This window comes from Loxodonta africana, chromosome 27, assembly GCF_030014295.1.
Source record: "Loxodonta africana isolate mLoxAfr1 chromosome 27, mLoxAfr1.hap2, whole genome shotgun sequence".
Classification (NCBI taxonomy): domain Eukaryota; kingdom Metazoa; phylum Chordata; class Mammalia; order Proboscidea; family Elephantidae; genus Loxodonta; species Loxodonta africana.
Window position 1 is genome coordinate 10,713,305 of NC_087368.1, and position 15,597 is coordinate 10,728,901.

The 15,597-nt window shown below is 40.3% G+C and overlaps 1 protein-coding gene across 1 annotated transcript in view; it reads left to right on the plus strand.

Annotated features, from left to right (window-relative positions):
• COL6A5 (collagen type VI alpha 5 chain) overlaps window positions 1-3,442 on the plus strand; it is a 110,214-nt gene extending 106,772 nt beyond the window's left edge. Inside the window, exons 37-40 of the mRNA XM_064277323.1 lie at window positions 173-862; window positions 2,189-2,280; window positions 2,495-2,499; window positions 3,077-3,442. Of these exons, the coding sequence (XP_064133393.1) occupies window positions 173-862; window positions 2,189-2,280; window positions 2,495-2,499; window positions 3,077-3,395 (1,106 nt within the window). The 3' untranslated portion in view covers window positions 3,396-3,442. The remainder of the gene's footprint in view (window positions 1-172; window positions 863-2,188; window positions 2,281-2,494; window positions 2,500-3,076) is intronic.
• Window positions 3,443-15,597: the final 12,155 nt, after the last annotated feature.

Consider the following 15,597-nt stretch of genomic DNA (forward strand, 5'->3'; position numbering starts at 1 on the left):
GACATCTGAAGAATGCATCTGGGAACAAATACCGTGATTGATTAGTGAGGTCTTCCATGGGTGTAGGAATGGGACATGGTAATACTCCATGCTGTGTATTTGCCATCCTTGAGGTAGGAGTTCTGAGTTTATCCTTCAACTAAAAAGAGTGACTTGAGTTATTCTGTTGCAGGACATGAAAATCATGGCAGGAAAGAAGAGCCAGGTCCTGTTTACGAACCTGAAAATGCCTCTCTTCAAGACTCTTACATGGATGTGGCTTTCCTCATAGATGCTTCACATAGAGTAGGACGTGATGAGTTTAAGGAAGTGAAAGATTTTATAATCTCAGTGCTTGATTACTTTCATATTGCCCCAGATCCTCTGACCTCCATCTTAGGAGATAGAGTGGCAGTCCTAAGCTACTCTCCTCTGGGCTACATGCCCAACACTGAAGAATGCCCAGTCTACCTGGAATTTGATTTGGTTACTTATAACAGTACATACCAAATGAAACATCATCTCCAAGACTCTGCTCAACAGCTTGATGGAGATGTTTTTATTGGCCATGCTCTGCAGTGGACAATTGACAATGTCTTTGTAAGAACTCCCAACCTGAGGAAAAACAAAGTTATCTTTATAATATCTGCTGGTGAAACCAACCCTTTAGACAAAGAAGTCTTAATGAATGTATCTCTGAGGGCCAAGTGTCAAGGCTACTCCATATTTGTGTTTTCCTTTGGTCCTATACACAATGACAAGGAATTAGAAGAGTTAGCCAGCCACCCATTGGATCATCACTTAGTCCAGCTTGGCCGAACCCACAAGCCAGATTACCACTATATCATCAAGTTCATCAAGCCATTTGTCCATTCAATCAGATGTAAGTCGTTCAACCTTTTCTCTGCTCTTGCTTTTGCAACAGGTTTAATGTCTCTGTGTATAATCCATCAGTAGATTTAGTCCTCACATCAGCCAAGAGTGGTGGGGTAGGAGGTAGTGAGAAACTCACAGAGAAAAATCCCAGATCTAATTAACCCTGAGCCTCATTGCTGCACCATCAACAGTTTTTGCCAGGAAATCTCCATATGGGTGAAAAGTGTCTTTTAACCCTAATCTGTGACTGTTTACTATGTGCCAGATACTGTGATAAATTCTTCACATGGATTATATTACTTAATCCTCAATACAGTCCTCAAAAGAAAGTATTAGTATTCCCATTTTATAGATGAGAAAATTGATATTCAGAGATATTAAATAAATTGCTCAAAGGCTCACAGTTAATAGTTGGCAAATGCCGACACAACCCTATTCATTCTGACCTCAGAGCTGTGCTCTTATCCGTTAAATTGTACTTCAGTTACTATATGCCTAACAACGTATGCAACTGTAATACATAATGTCCCATTACCACCACTCTCTACCTGCTCCGAGGATTTCCATTTTATCTTGTCATTGTGAATTAACTTTGGTTCTGATCTGAATTCTTATCAGCCACGGGCACAAGTCTCTTCTAGAGCCTCTGCTGCAGACAGCAGGCTCAGAAACAGCCAGGTAGGGATTTTGGGGATATCTGTATACAGAGGGGCTTCAAGGGTGGCTGCCCAAGCCTGGGCCCATGTTACCAGTTTAGGGCATGGGTATAGAGCAAAGCTAAGCATCTGGACTGTGAAACAAGTCGTGGTCTATCCTGAGGAATTAGGAATGGGGCAGAGGTCTCATTGCATGGTTGTCTGCAGCTCCTCCAATTTTACCAGGTAATCAGATTCCCATAATGCCCCAGGGCTCACATAGCCCTCAGGAATCTTGGAACTCAGGGGTTTTATTTAGTGTCAGACTTGTTACTTGCAAAAAAATAGTGCCTTCTCCCAACCTCAAGATAGAGAAGACATTTCACTAGCTAATAGAGTCTCCTAGAAGAATCCTCCTTTCAGAGGAAGAGAAACAGATCAGAGATTAAGAGATGCCTTTGAATTATACCACAAGCTTATGATGTACAGATGATGGGAGCTTTTGACTCAATCACTGCTGTGTGTCATTGACTTTGCAACAAGGTCTTTCAGTGTCAGAAGATGCCTACTTTTCAGAGCCCCTTAATTAATTTTCTCCTAAAAATGCCTCCAACCACAGAAAAGGATGACCTGACTTTGGGTGATAGTCAGAATGTGGTAGGGTAAAATTTGGACTAACCAGGCTATTTTCTCCTCAGGTGCCATCAACAAATATCCCCCTGCAGAGCTGAGACCCAAGTGTGTTAACATCACCTCTCCCAATCCAGACAATGTTGGAACAGAAAACACTGTATTCTGAGTTGAGGAATTCACAGATTCAGCAATACCACAGCTGGAAATAGCCCTGAAGAAAATAATTTGAAATTAATGGCATTTGAGTTTTCAAGATGCAAGTTTGGTTGTATATGTGTATGTGTGTGTGTGTGCACATGTATGTGCACGTGTGTATGCATGCATACACTTCAGTATGTTTTAAATGCCCCTGGTTTGTGCTGACAGCACAGGTCTCGTTTTAACAGCAAATAGAGCATGACACATATTGGAAAAATCTATGTTTTCATTTCTGTTTCTTTTACAAAAAATAATAAATAAGCCCCTTATTAGTAGCTATATAGTAGTAAAAAAAAAAAAAAAGTAGTAAAAAAAAAAAAAAGTCACTGCCAAATCAGAAAACTTATAATATTGAAGGTCAGATGTAACGATTTTAGAGCAGGAGAAAAACATTTAAAAAGTCATAAAATAACAACAAAAACATTTGCCATTTAGTAAACAGAACCCATGTGAAGATTGGCAGGAAGGATTCTTGCAAGTTGGATTTTGCAAAGTACAGCCCTAAGTACTCAAGAAAAATTCAGCGACGGACATAATATTGGCCTGGAGTCTTAGAACACTGAGACAAATGTCTAATTTCCCTTTGGAACATTATAAAATTGTCTCTGAGTGACATTTCATCCACAAACTACATTTGGGCTATTTCAATCATGTGCATAAAATGAATTCATATTTTATGACCTGGCTGTATTTACATTTAACCCTGCAAGGGACTTAGATAACATGGTTTTCATTTTTATCCTCTGTCTTCTCAGCCTTCTTCCTGAGGTGTATGAAATAGAATCAGAAAACAGTGAACGATTTGGTGAATCGGATTCCCAGGAGCACCATTTCCTTGTGTTAGGGAGCAATCATAGTGATGGTTCTAGGACCACTACTGATTTAATCCAGAAGTTATACATGCTCTTTGCAACTGGGGAATTGATGATGAATGACAACGAAGAGGCACATTCAGAAGAAATTACAGCTTCAGAGAATCATAAACAAAGAAGAAATAAAGGTAACCTTGAGTACAACAGAGTTATGAAGTACCTCAGTTTGTTTAGGTTTTCTCTGGTGAAGGATGCGCAATGAGAACTCACTGAGATAGACAGAGATGCCAGGATAGAAATGAAAGAGGGGCCGATCATCTAGGGCTACAAGGGGTCCCTAAAATGAGGGAGCAAGGGAACTATAGCTCCAGAAAGGCAAAGAAAGTCAGTTGTGTTGACAAAACTAGAACTAAAAGTAGTCATTGGTTATTGATTGAACTGTCCCCCCAAAATATGTGCTGTGAATTCTAACCTCTATGCCTGTGGTTATAATCCCATTTGGGAATGGATTGCTTTGTTATCTTAATGAGGCAGGATTAGTGTAAAGTATGTCTTGAATCAATCTATTTTGGAATATAAAAGAGATTAAGCAAACCAATAGAGAGAGAGATGGGATAAGATAGATGCCAAGCCACATGGAGATCTCCAAAGAACCAGGAATTAGAAGCTGAAGAGACAAGGACCTTCCTCCAGAGCAAACAGAGAGAGAAAGACTTCCCTTCCAGCCAGCACTCTGAATTTGGACTTCTAGTCTCCTAAACTTTCAGAAAATAAATATGTTTATTAAAGCCATCCACTTTTGATATTTCTGTTATACCAGCATTAGATAACTAAGACAGTGTGTTGGTACAATATAGATGGAGCTGGAAGACATTATGGTGAGTAAAATAAGTCAATGGCAAAAAGACAAATATTGTATGACCTCACTTATATAAAAAGACAAACAAAGGCAAATGTATGGACAACAAATTTTATTAGTGGCTGCCAGGGGTGGGAGGGGGAAGGGAAGGTCAATGATAACGGACATATTGCATTGATTAAGAGTAGGATTGCACAGCTGATTGTTGTCATTGGTGTCAATAAGTTGTACACCTGTAAAAATTGGAATTGGCATAAGTTGTATGATAGACATATTTACAATAGCAACAACAAAAAAGAGTAGCTACTGAGGGTGCTCATGTACAACCAAAAACCTCATGGAATTTGGTTTCTTAGTTTGGAGGTTTAGTGCCATTGTTTCATGGGGCATCCCAGTTAATTGTCCTACTAACATGTTTAGTGCTTCTGTTCTACCTCATCGTTGGATATGTAGTGTTTGGGGTCTTAAAAGCTTGCAAGAGGCCATCCAAGGCACAATTAGTCTCTATTCACCTGGAACAACAGAGGAAGAAAGAGAGTCAGGAATAGAAGGAAGATGTGGAGTGTGTGGCTAATTGCCTCCATGAACAACTGCCTCCTTTGCCATGAGACCAAAAGAACTATATGGTGCCTGGCTACCTTTACTGAACGTTTTGGTCAAAGATTCCATAGAAGAATCCAGATCAAAAGGAGGGAAATGCTGAACAGAATTTTCAACTATCATGGAATCCAGACATCCTGGAGCCATAAACTTTGGATTAACCCCTGAAACTATTGCCATGAGATAAGCTTTAAGCCTTAAAACAAAAAAATCCCTGAAGTCTTCTTAAAACCAAACAATAGTTTAGCTTAACTAGTGAAAAATGTCAGCCTTGAGCATTATGATCTCTTAAGATCTACATGGGATCAAATTGATAACAGCAACTCGAAAGATTGATAGGAACCTTAACCAAACCAAACCAAACCCAGTGCTGTCGAGTCGATTCTGAGTCATAGTGACCCTATAGGACAGAGTAGAACTGCCCCAAACAGTTTCTAAGGAGCACCTGGCGGATTTGAACTGCCAACCTTTTGGTTAGCAGCCATAGCACTTAACCACTACACCACCAGGGTTTTCGATAGGAACCTTAGGGGGCAATAAATTTACATTAATGGTGAGGAACAACTCAAAAAAGGAGGGCAAGAATGGTTGTAGAATTCAAAGAATGTAATCATTGTCACTAAATGGTTCTCGTAGAAACTGTTGAATTGCTGTATGTTTTGCTGTATATATTCTCAACAATAACAGCAAAATAAGTAAAATTATGTATATAGAGTAGATGTCTTAGTTATCTAGTGCTGTTATAACAGAAATACCACAAATAAGTGGCTTTAATGAACAGAAATTTATTTTCTCACAGTTTAGGAGACTAGACATCTGAATTCAGGGTACCAGCTCTAGGGGAAGATTCTTTCTGTCCATTCTGGGGGAAAATCCTGTCTCAGCTTCTCTAGTGTTCTCGGCATTCCTTGGAGATCTCCATGTGGCATCTGTCTTGCCTCCATTCTGCTTGCTTGCTTCCATGCCCAATAAGCCCTTTTCATATCTCAAAAGTGATTGGCTTCAGACAGACCCAACACTGATATGACCTCATTAACATAGCAGAAAAAACCCTATTCCCAAATGCAATTACATCCATAGGTCTATGGGTTAGGATTTATAACACATTTTTCGGGAACACAATTCAATCCGTAAGAGTAGGCAGGAATGCTTAGTGTGGAGCCAGGGAATTAAGAGGTGAGAGGGGTGAGAACAAGAATGACAGGCCCTGGGTAACCAGGAAGCACTTGCTCCCCTGTGCAGGATTGGTGGTGCGGGGGTCGGGGGGAGGGTGGGGAACAATACAAGGAGCCTTCTGAGCTCAAACTTTCACAGCCTGCTTCCTGACTAGCGACTAGGGCTTTCTTGGTCTGAGATGTAGGCTCCCAGCTGAATCTCGGTCTCACTGGGGCCTGGAGAGGTATGTGGAGGCTGAAGGCAGCTTCTTAGCCTAGGCAGAAAAATGGCTATTGGCCTACAAATATAGAGGAAATACGAGATGGGGCACAGGAAGCTATGGGAGACTCGAAGGCAGCCACTCATGATCCTTGCTGTGTACCAGAATAACGTGGGAAATTATTCTGAAATGCGTATTCTTGGGTGTCTATTGAAGCTGAAAAGATGCATATTCTATAACCCAGCAATTTTATTCCAAAGTATATACCCAACAGAAATCTAAATTCACCAAAATTCATGTACTAGAATGTTCACACAGGACTATTTGTAGTCACCCCAAAGTGGGAACAAAAATGTTCAGTGACAGTAGAATTGATAAATAAATTGGTATATCCTTACAACGAAATACTGTATAGCAATAAGAACAGACAACTTACAACTACACACAACATGGATGAGTCTCACAAACACAATAGTGGACAAAAGAAATCAGAAGCAAAAGACACAAAACTCTATTTATGTAAAGAAAGCAACAGGAAGATTAAATCTGTGGTGTTAGAAGGTGGGATCCTGGTTGTTCTTGGGGTGGGGTAACTGAAAGGGAGCATGAGGGGTAGCCGGGAGTGCTGGTAATGTACTCTGGTTTGATCTAGGTGCCAGGTACCTGACTATGCCCTGTTTTTGAATACGCACTGAGCTGTATGCTTATCACATGCACATATTCTATATGTGTGTTATACTTCAAAAAAGTTTAAATACAGATACTGCTATTAATCTAAATAGTTAAAGATATAGCTATTTATTGTTTGAGAATATGGTGAGATACAGCTGTGTGTGTATGTATAAAGAGAGAGAGAGTGTGTGTGTGTGTGTGTGTGTGTTTGTGCCCCTGGGTGATGCAAAGAGTTAACGCACTTGGCTGCTAGCTGACAGGTTAGAGGTTTTAGTCCACTAGAGATACCTCAGGAGAAAGGCCTACAGATCTACTTCCCCAAAATATCAGCCATTGAAAACCCTATGGAGCACAGTTCTACTCCGAAAGAGTAGAACGTTCTACATATGGGGTCACTGTGAGTCGAAATCAACTTGATGGCAACTGGTATAGCCATAGAACAAGATCAACAAAATGACGGAAAATAAAAGAGATGAGGATAAAGGAAATATTAAAAATATAGACAAAAAAGGGAAAAGAAGAGAAGATGTAAGGAAAGAAAAATTAACTATAAATGTAACGAAATGTCTAGTTCCCATCAAGATGGAATAAGCCCACTTTAGCCTCAAGATGGAGCAAGCCCGTTACAGCCTCTCTCTCCCACTAATTACAAGGAAAACTCTGGACAAGATACAAAAGGCAGCTTCTTGACAACTCTGAACGCAAGCTAAAGTGATTATTTTGTGAAGGGGCAGGAATTTTTTGTTTTGTTTTGTTTTCTTTCACAGCTTTGTGCTGAGGGCAGGCTCCAGTTCTGGAGGGCGTGTTGGCAGTGGAGAAGGTAGCCAACATTGCAATAGATTTCCCAGACTTCCGACCAGAATAACGAGGAAAAGGGGCCCCTGCAGTCAAAGACTGTGGAGGGAATCCCCAGTTTTTACCTCTTTTCCCTCCTGGCTTTGCAGGCCCCAGGTGGGAGCTGAACAGAAGGATAGGCAGCTAAAACTAAATAGAAAACTTGAATCTCTGGACAGGTGAACTGGGAAAAGAGGCCCTGTGAGCCAGAGAGTGTGTAGAAAGCCTTGGAAAAAAGAGAGCTGGAGAATGGGATCCCTAATTCTGTGTGTGAACCTGAGTGAGCCCCAGACTTTCTCCCGAGATGCATATGCATGGGAAAGACCCAAAACAGATATCAAAGGCTTTGGAAACTCAACCGAGATTGGAAACACGGCCCACAGAAGACGGGGCAGCACTTGCCTTTTGAGCCGATGTGGGCTGATTGGATTTGAGGTGATGGTAAAGTGTCTAAGTGGAGCCGTGTCAGAGTGAAGAGTTGGAACAATAAGAGGGTGTGCAGGAAGGTTTTCAGTGTTAGGGTTACATATTTTGAAATCATTAGTAGTGTTGACAGTCGAAGGTTTTGAGTGGTATGGGAAAGGAAGGAATTGTAAAGGGCAACAACAGTCTGAGGCCTGCATCTTAGGAAGCCGAAGTTGGGGGACAGGAAGAGCAGGGCCAGAAAAGGAGAGAGAAAAAACCAGATAAGTTATATCATAGACTGCAACAGAAGAGAGAATTTTTAAGAAATGGACCTGAAGGCAGCTCTCAAATGCAATTAAAAACCCAAGTAGCGTGAAAACCTATTAAGGCCATTGGGGCATTTTTATACAGTGCCCTCTGGTGGAGTGCAGTTGATACATCTTCCCTGGAGGGTTTTTTGACAGTACAGGTCACAAGCTTTTACTGTGTCCATATCCTAAGGAAATAACTAAGAATAAGCTCTGAGATTTAGTTTTAAGGCTGTTCAACTTTGCTTTCTTTATAGTAAAAAACCAAATGCAACCTACAAGTGCAGTGGTGAAATTGGTTACATAAATGATGGTGAGACTATAAAAATGATGTGGAAATGAATTTTTTATATGAAAGATAATACCGATATATTTTGTTAAAAAGTATGTTTAAAAAGAGCATGCAGGCTTTCTATTTCTGGAACAGTAGTGTAAGGATATCTGAAAACCTGCTCCTTTCAATAAAAGCAATGAGAACACTGGCAAAATCTGTCAACACCAACTCTTTTGTAACTTTGGAAATTAACTGAAGGACTGGAACAATCCAAAGAGTGTTTATTGAAGAAAAACAACTAAATCTCTGTATCTGTAAGAACATGGAACCAGGTGGTGTTTAACTTGCCCTAACCCCATCCCCGAGTCCCTGCGTGGTACAATCGGTTAACTTGCTTGCTCCTAACCAAAAGGTTAGAGGTTTGAATCCACCCAGAGATGCCCTAGAAGAAAAGTTTGGTGATCTACTTCTGAAAAAGGAGCCACTGAAAACCCTATAAACACAGCTCTACTCTGACACACACGGGGTTGCCATGAGTCGGAATCAATTCATGGGTAACTTTTTTTGTTGTTGTTTAATTCCTTCCCCTTCTCCCCAACTCGGAGCCCTGGTGGTACAGTGGTTAAGAGCTGGGCTGCTAACCAGGTCAGCAATTCGAATCCACCAGCCACTCTTTGGAAATCCTATGGGGCGGTTCTATCCTGGCCTATATATAGAGTGGCTATGAGTCGGAATCGACTACAGGGCAACAGATTTGTTTTTCTGTTTGTTTTCTCCCCAACCCTGGGGTAACCTTGAAAACTAACAGACCCACAACTACATTAGCCATGAAAATCGGCAGTCTAGTGGCCACTAAGGAGTCTTGGGGAACAGTAGTTAAGATGCTCAGCTGCTAACCAAAATGTTGGCAGTTCTAATCCACCAGCCCCTCCACAGGAATAAGATGTAGCAGTCTACTTTGGTAAAACTTTACAGCCTTGGAAACCCTATGAAGCCATTCTGCAGGGTTGCTATGAGTTAGAATCAACTCATCGGCAGTGGGTTTGGTTTTTTGGTCAGAGGCAGACACAGTGGGTATAAGAGGGGATATAATTAACAACGTGCTCACAGCAACTATACCCAAAACCAAACCTGTTGCCATCGAGTCCATTCCAACTCAGTGGACAGAGTAGAGCTCCCGCATAAGGTTTCCAAGGAACAGGTGGTGGATTCAAACTGCTGACCTTTTTTTGGTTAGCAGCCGAGCTCTTCTTGGCCATTGCCCCACCAGGGCCCTGATCACGGGAAAGAATCTATAAATCAGCGATTCCCCAGCTTGCCTATACATTAGAATCACTTGGTTATTTTTTTTTTAAATTCCAGAGACCAGACCATACCCCACATCAAATAAATCACGTTCGCTGGGGGTGAGACACAGGTGTTGGTGTTTTGTTTTTATTTAAGTTCTCCAGGTGATTCTAATGTGCATACAAGTTTGGGAGACGCTGCTGCGAATTATGACTGAATTAGTCCTGTTAGATATCTCAAGGTGGTTTTCTGCTGGAAATGAAAAGGTTAGCAGCATCGAAAGGGTTATTAACAAGTGAGCATTATCAGTACCTTTCTTCTTTATTATCATTCTTCATAATTTCATTCCTCCAAAGTGTTTTCCAATTTTCTGTAATTATTATAGATCATGTAACTACAAGGAGATGATGTCTTTAATCATTTTCCTCAGGGAGCTCTAGTCAATGGCTTGGTTTGGTGACATTGGCCAGCCCTGCTCCAGGAGGAGAGCTCCAGGAGTCTCTTCTGAAAATATCAGTTTGGCTTTTTTCTTGGAAATTTGAAACTTGGAATGATTTTAGAAATCACTGAGTTCTAGTATGTCTTTTTTACAGATAAAGAAATGAGGGTAGAGACATCTGAAGCATCTCATCCAATAATACACAGCACTTAGCCCAATACTGTTTTGTCACAGTGATTCTTGCTCACAATTAATGTTTAGAGAACCCAAGTTCACCTTAAAGTTAGACCATGAAAAGAGATAATAAAATCTATCTCTGAGTTGTTAGAGATAGATTTTATTATCTCTTTTCATGTTGGAAGTTGGAGATGACACATACAGAGCTCAAAGTACACCCTGTGTCTAGCACATAATCAACTGGCGTTTTCTCCATATGAAACATCTAAGGCTGATCATTTATTTAGCCATGAAAAATTAAAATCTGCTTGTGTAGACTGATCAGCCTTTGTATCACTTTGCTCGTCTTTCGTTTTTCCAAAACTAGTGGAGTTTCGTTTTTGCTTGCTAATTTTTCTGATGTTTTTATTTTATTCATTGACTTAATCTACAGATTTTCTGTTTGCTCATTATAATGTACATTTTCGAAACTTTTGAAAATAATTTATTTAATTTTCTTGTTGTTGTTGAAAATGCACACAGGAGAACATACACCAATTCAACACTCTCTGCATGTATGGTTCAGTGGCACTGACTACACTCTTCAAGTTATGCAACCATTTTCACCCTCCTTTTCCAAATTGTTCCTCTTCCCTTAACATACTGCCTCCTAAGCTTCCGGTCTAACCTTTGCAGTTGCTGCCCTCATTCCCAGGTAGACCTTTAAAAAGACACAATACTCAAGGCAGACATGCTTTACTAGTTAAGCTAAACAATTATTTGGATTAAGGAAGACTTCCAGGGATATTTTTAGTTTAAGTTTAAGGGTCATCTCATGGCAAAAGTCTCAGGGGTTTATCCAGCCTCAATGGCTCCAGAAGTCTGGATTCCATCAGGATTTAGAATTCTGTTCCACTTTCCCCATTTTGATCAGGATTCTTCCATAGAATCTTTGATCAAAACGTTCAGTAATGGTAGCTGGGCACCATCCACTTCCGGCCTCTTGCAAAGGAGGCAATTAACCACATATTCTTTCCTCCTTCTATTCCTGACTCTCCTTCTTCCTCTGTTGCTCCAGGTGAATAGAGAATTGTTGTACCTTGGATGGCCACTTGCAAGCTTTTAAGAACCTAGGCACTATGCAGCGAACTAGGAGGTATAACAGGAGCACTGAACATATTAGGCCAATGAACTGGGATGCACCATGCAATTATGACCCTAAACCTCCAAACCAAGAAACTAAATCCCATGAGGTATTCGATTGTATATAAGTAGCCTCAGCAGCTGCTCTTTGTGTTATTGTTGTGAATATATATATCACACATTTACCAATTCAAGTTTTTGCAAGGGTACACATTATTGACATCAATTATATTAATCAGCTATGCAACGTTTACCCTTAATCAATCCAATTTTTCTATCACCGTAAAAAGAAACTCAGTGCTCTATAATCAATAACAGTCCTTTCTCCCCTCCCTCCTGCCCCTGGTATACACTAATAAACTTTGATCCCTATATATTTGCCTGTTCTTTTCTTTTTTGTCCTTTTGTGATCGACTTATTTCACTCAGCATAATGTCTTCAAACTCCATTGATGTTGTAGCATGTATCGAAACTTCATTTCTCCTACTGGCTGAGTAGTATTCCACTGCATGTAAGTACCACGTTTTATTTATCCATTCATCCATTTGAGCCCATTGTTGCAACAATGGGCTCAAGCATAGCAACAATTGTGAGGATGGCGCAGGACCGGGCAGTATTTCGTTCTGTTATGCGTAGGGTCGCTATGAGTCGGAACCTACTCAACAGCACCTAACAACAGCATTCATCCATTGATGGGCATTTAGGTTGTTTCCACCTTTTGGCTATTGTGAATTGTGCTGCAGTGAACATTGTGGTACAAGTCTTTATTTGAGTCCCTACTTTCAAGTCTTTTGGGTATATACCTAGAAGTGTAATTGCTGCGTCATATGCTAGTTTGGGGAAACCCTGGTGGCATAGTGGTTAAGTGCTACGGCTGTAAACCAAAGGGTCAGCGGTTCGAATCCGCCAGGCACTCCTTGGAAACTCTATGGGCCAGTTCTACTCTGTCCTATAGGATCACTATGAGTCAGAATCGACTCGATGGCACTGGGTTTGGTTTTTGGTTTTAGATGCTAGTTTTGCAGCCCTGGTGGTGCAGTGGTTAAGAGCTCGGCTATTAACCAAAAGGTCAGCAGTTCAAATCCACCAGCTGCTCCTTGCAAACCCTATGGGGCAGTTCTACTCTGTCATATAGGGTCTTTATGAGTTGAAATCAACTCGATGGCAACAGGTTTGTTTGTTGTTGTTGTTGTTGTTAGTGCTAGTATTATTTGTAGTTTTTTGAGGAACTGTCACACTATTTTCCACAATGGCTGTACCGTTTTGCATTCTCATCAGCAATGGATAAGGATTCCAATTTCCCCACATCCTCAACAACATTTGTTACTTTCTGGTTTGGGGTTTTTTGTTTGTTCGTTTTATCCTAGCCTTCCTAGTGGAAGTGAAATGGTATCTCGCTGTGGTTTTGATTTGCATCTCTCTGACAGCTAATGGGATTGAGCATCTTTTTCATGTGTTTGGTGGTCATTTGAATATCCTCTTTGGTGAAATGTCTATTCAATTCCTTTGCCCATTTTTTGATTGGTTTATTTGTCTTTTTGTTGTTAATTTGTGGAAGCTTTATATATATATTGGTTATTAGATTCTTATCAGATATATGATTTCTGAAGGTATTCTCTCAATTGGTGGCTAGCATTTTCAATATTTTAATGTGGATTTTTTTCCAGGGTAATTGGAGCTCTTCTCCCTTTATGCCAACCCAGGGACTTTTTCTTGCTCTTTATTTTTCCAGCATCAAGTTCATTGTTTCTTAAAGTGTAGTCCCTGAACCAGCAACATCAGCATCACCTGGGAACTGTTTAGAAATGCAAATCCTTGAATCCCATCCCGGACATACTAAATCAGGGACTCTGGGAATGGGACTCTGCAGCTGATTCTGACACAGGCTACAGCGTGGAACCACTAACTTAGTCGTAAAGATACTGAGCCTAAATCAGTCTTCTTTAATGGGTATTCTTCCAATAGATATTAATAGGTCGGGCGGGGGGGGAGAATAATTTCCCTGGAAGTCACTCATAAATCCTTTTATGAGGATTTTTTAATGCCTTTGGTGAACTGATGTTAGTTGTGATTCTGTGAGATGGATTGTAGTCAAACTAATCTAACCATAGAACCTTGTATCACAGAGCATCTTATAGGTCTAGTATTTTGTAGAAACCACTTGAAGAAAAAAATCCTCAGGCCAGACCTAGATTTGAGTCTTATTTCTGCAATTACTAGCCATGTGATCCTGGACATGTCACTTTGCCTCTCTGAGCCTCAGCTTCCTCATCTTTAAAATGGGGATAATAATGGAGTTTATGTCATGGGCTAATGTGAGCATTAAATGAGTGTGAAGTGCTTCAAACAGCACTTGGCATAAAGTAAAATCCTAATAAATGTTAGCTTTTTTTTTTATTAGGTAAAATGATGATGATGATAGTGATGATGACAAATGATATTAGAGCTGATGACCTTGGTGGAAAGAATGCCAGACTGGGAATGAGGAGAACTGGATGATGCGAGCTTTGGTTCTGTCACTAACTAGCTTTGTGATCTCGAGAAGCCACCTCATTGCTCTAGTTCTTAATTTTCTTATCTGTATAAGAAGGAACTTGGGTGAGGCCAGTGTTATTCATACTAAAAAAATACCCTAGTTATTCATACTAGGGTACACATATTTTGGGGGCACACACAGACTTTCCAATCTAATGGATTCTTAAAGGATATTCTTAAAGGATCCCGTCTGCCTGAAGACATGTTTGTGTCTGAGGAATCATAGAGGGTCTCCTTTCCCACATCCCCTTTTATAAGTGGCCCACACATTACATACACAGAAAGTGTCATATCTCTCAGCCATTCTGAATCTTATTATGGTGCTTTGTCCAGAAGTAAAAACCTCCCAGGGAGGAATGGGTAGTGTGTTGTCAAACAAGAAGCCATTTTTAAATATTACATCTGTAGACTTCCTTTAATTAAAGCACCATAAAGCCAGGTGAGGCTTCAGGTCTTGTCCACCTTGTACATATTTCTGTTAAGGAAGAAGTATGCTGCCAGAAATGGGGTATTTGAACCATGCTGCGATGTTCTGGGAAACCCTGGTGGCGTAGTGGTTAAGTGCTATGGCTGCTAACCAAAGGGTTGGCAGTTCAAATCTGCCAGGTGCTCCTTGGAAACTCTATGGGGCAGCTCTACTCTGTTCTGTAGGGCCGCTATGAGCCAGAATCAACTCGATGGCAGTGGGTTGGGTTTGGTTTTTTTTTTGAGATGTTCTGAATTCAGATAAGTCATAGATGGTAGGACTAATGACAAATTTCATTTAGTAATCTGGCCTGTTCCATCCCCAATTATGGTCAAAAGATGCATTCCTCCTGAGTGAAAACTGTATGAGAACAAAGCAAAGAGAGTATTGGAGAAATATCGATGAAGAGCAAGCAGTGTTCTATTTTTATCAGGCCCACAATCTCCTGGCAAGAGCTCTAGCCATTTAGCCTCTTTTGGAATATAATCAGTAGTAAGGTGTCATACTTATTCCCACTGAAAAATGAAATCAGATGCTTTCTAAGGCAGAGGTGTTGATTATAGGACTAGCTCTGCCAGTTAGGCTATTAACTAAAAACGCATTGCCGTCGAGTTGATTCTGACAAAGGGGAACTGCCCATGGGGTTTCCAAGGAAAGACTGGTGGATTCCAACTGTAGACCTTTTGGTTAGCAGCCAAGCTCTTAACCATTGCGCCACAGGGCTCCAGTTAGGCTACAGAGGGAACGTTATTCATAAATAGAATGAGCTTAATAGTAACTTCAAAATTTTGAAGAAAAAAATATTTTAAAAAGGTGATAAGAAAAATGATTTTATCAAAAATATAGTAATAGCACAAATGTGTTTAATTTTGCAGTATTAAACTTTTCCAGCCATTTTTTACTTTTTTTGGAATTAAACAGTATACCAATAAGTAAAAGAGTTTAAGTGGTAAAATTAATAACCACTTGGCAAACTTTGATAAAGCTTTTTTTTTTTTTCCCTACATTTCTCTGAAATGAGAAAGTGAATAATTCTAATGACTGGATAACAGATTCCTTTGTAAAATCTTTTCAAAGATGACTAGGTGGTTTTTGGCATGTAACTGGGAAA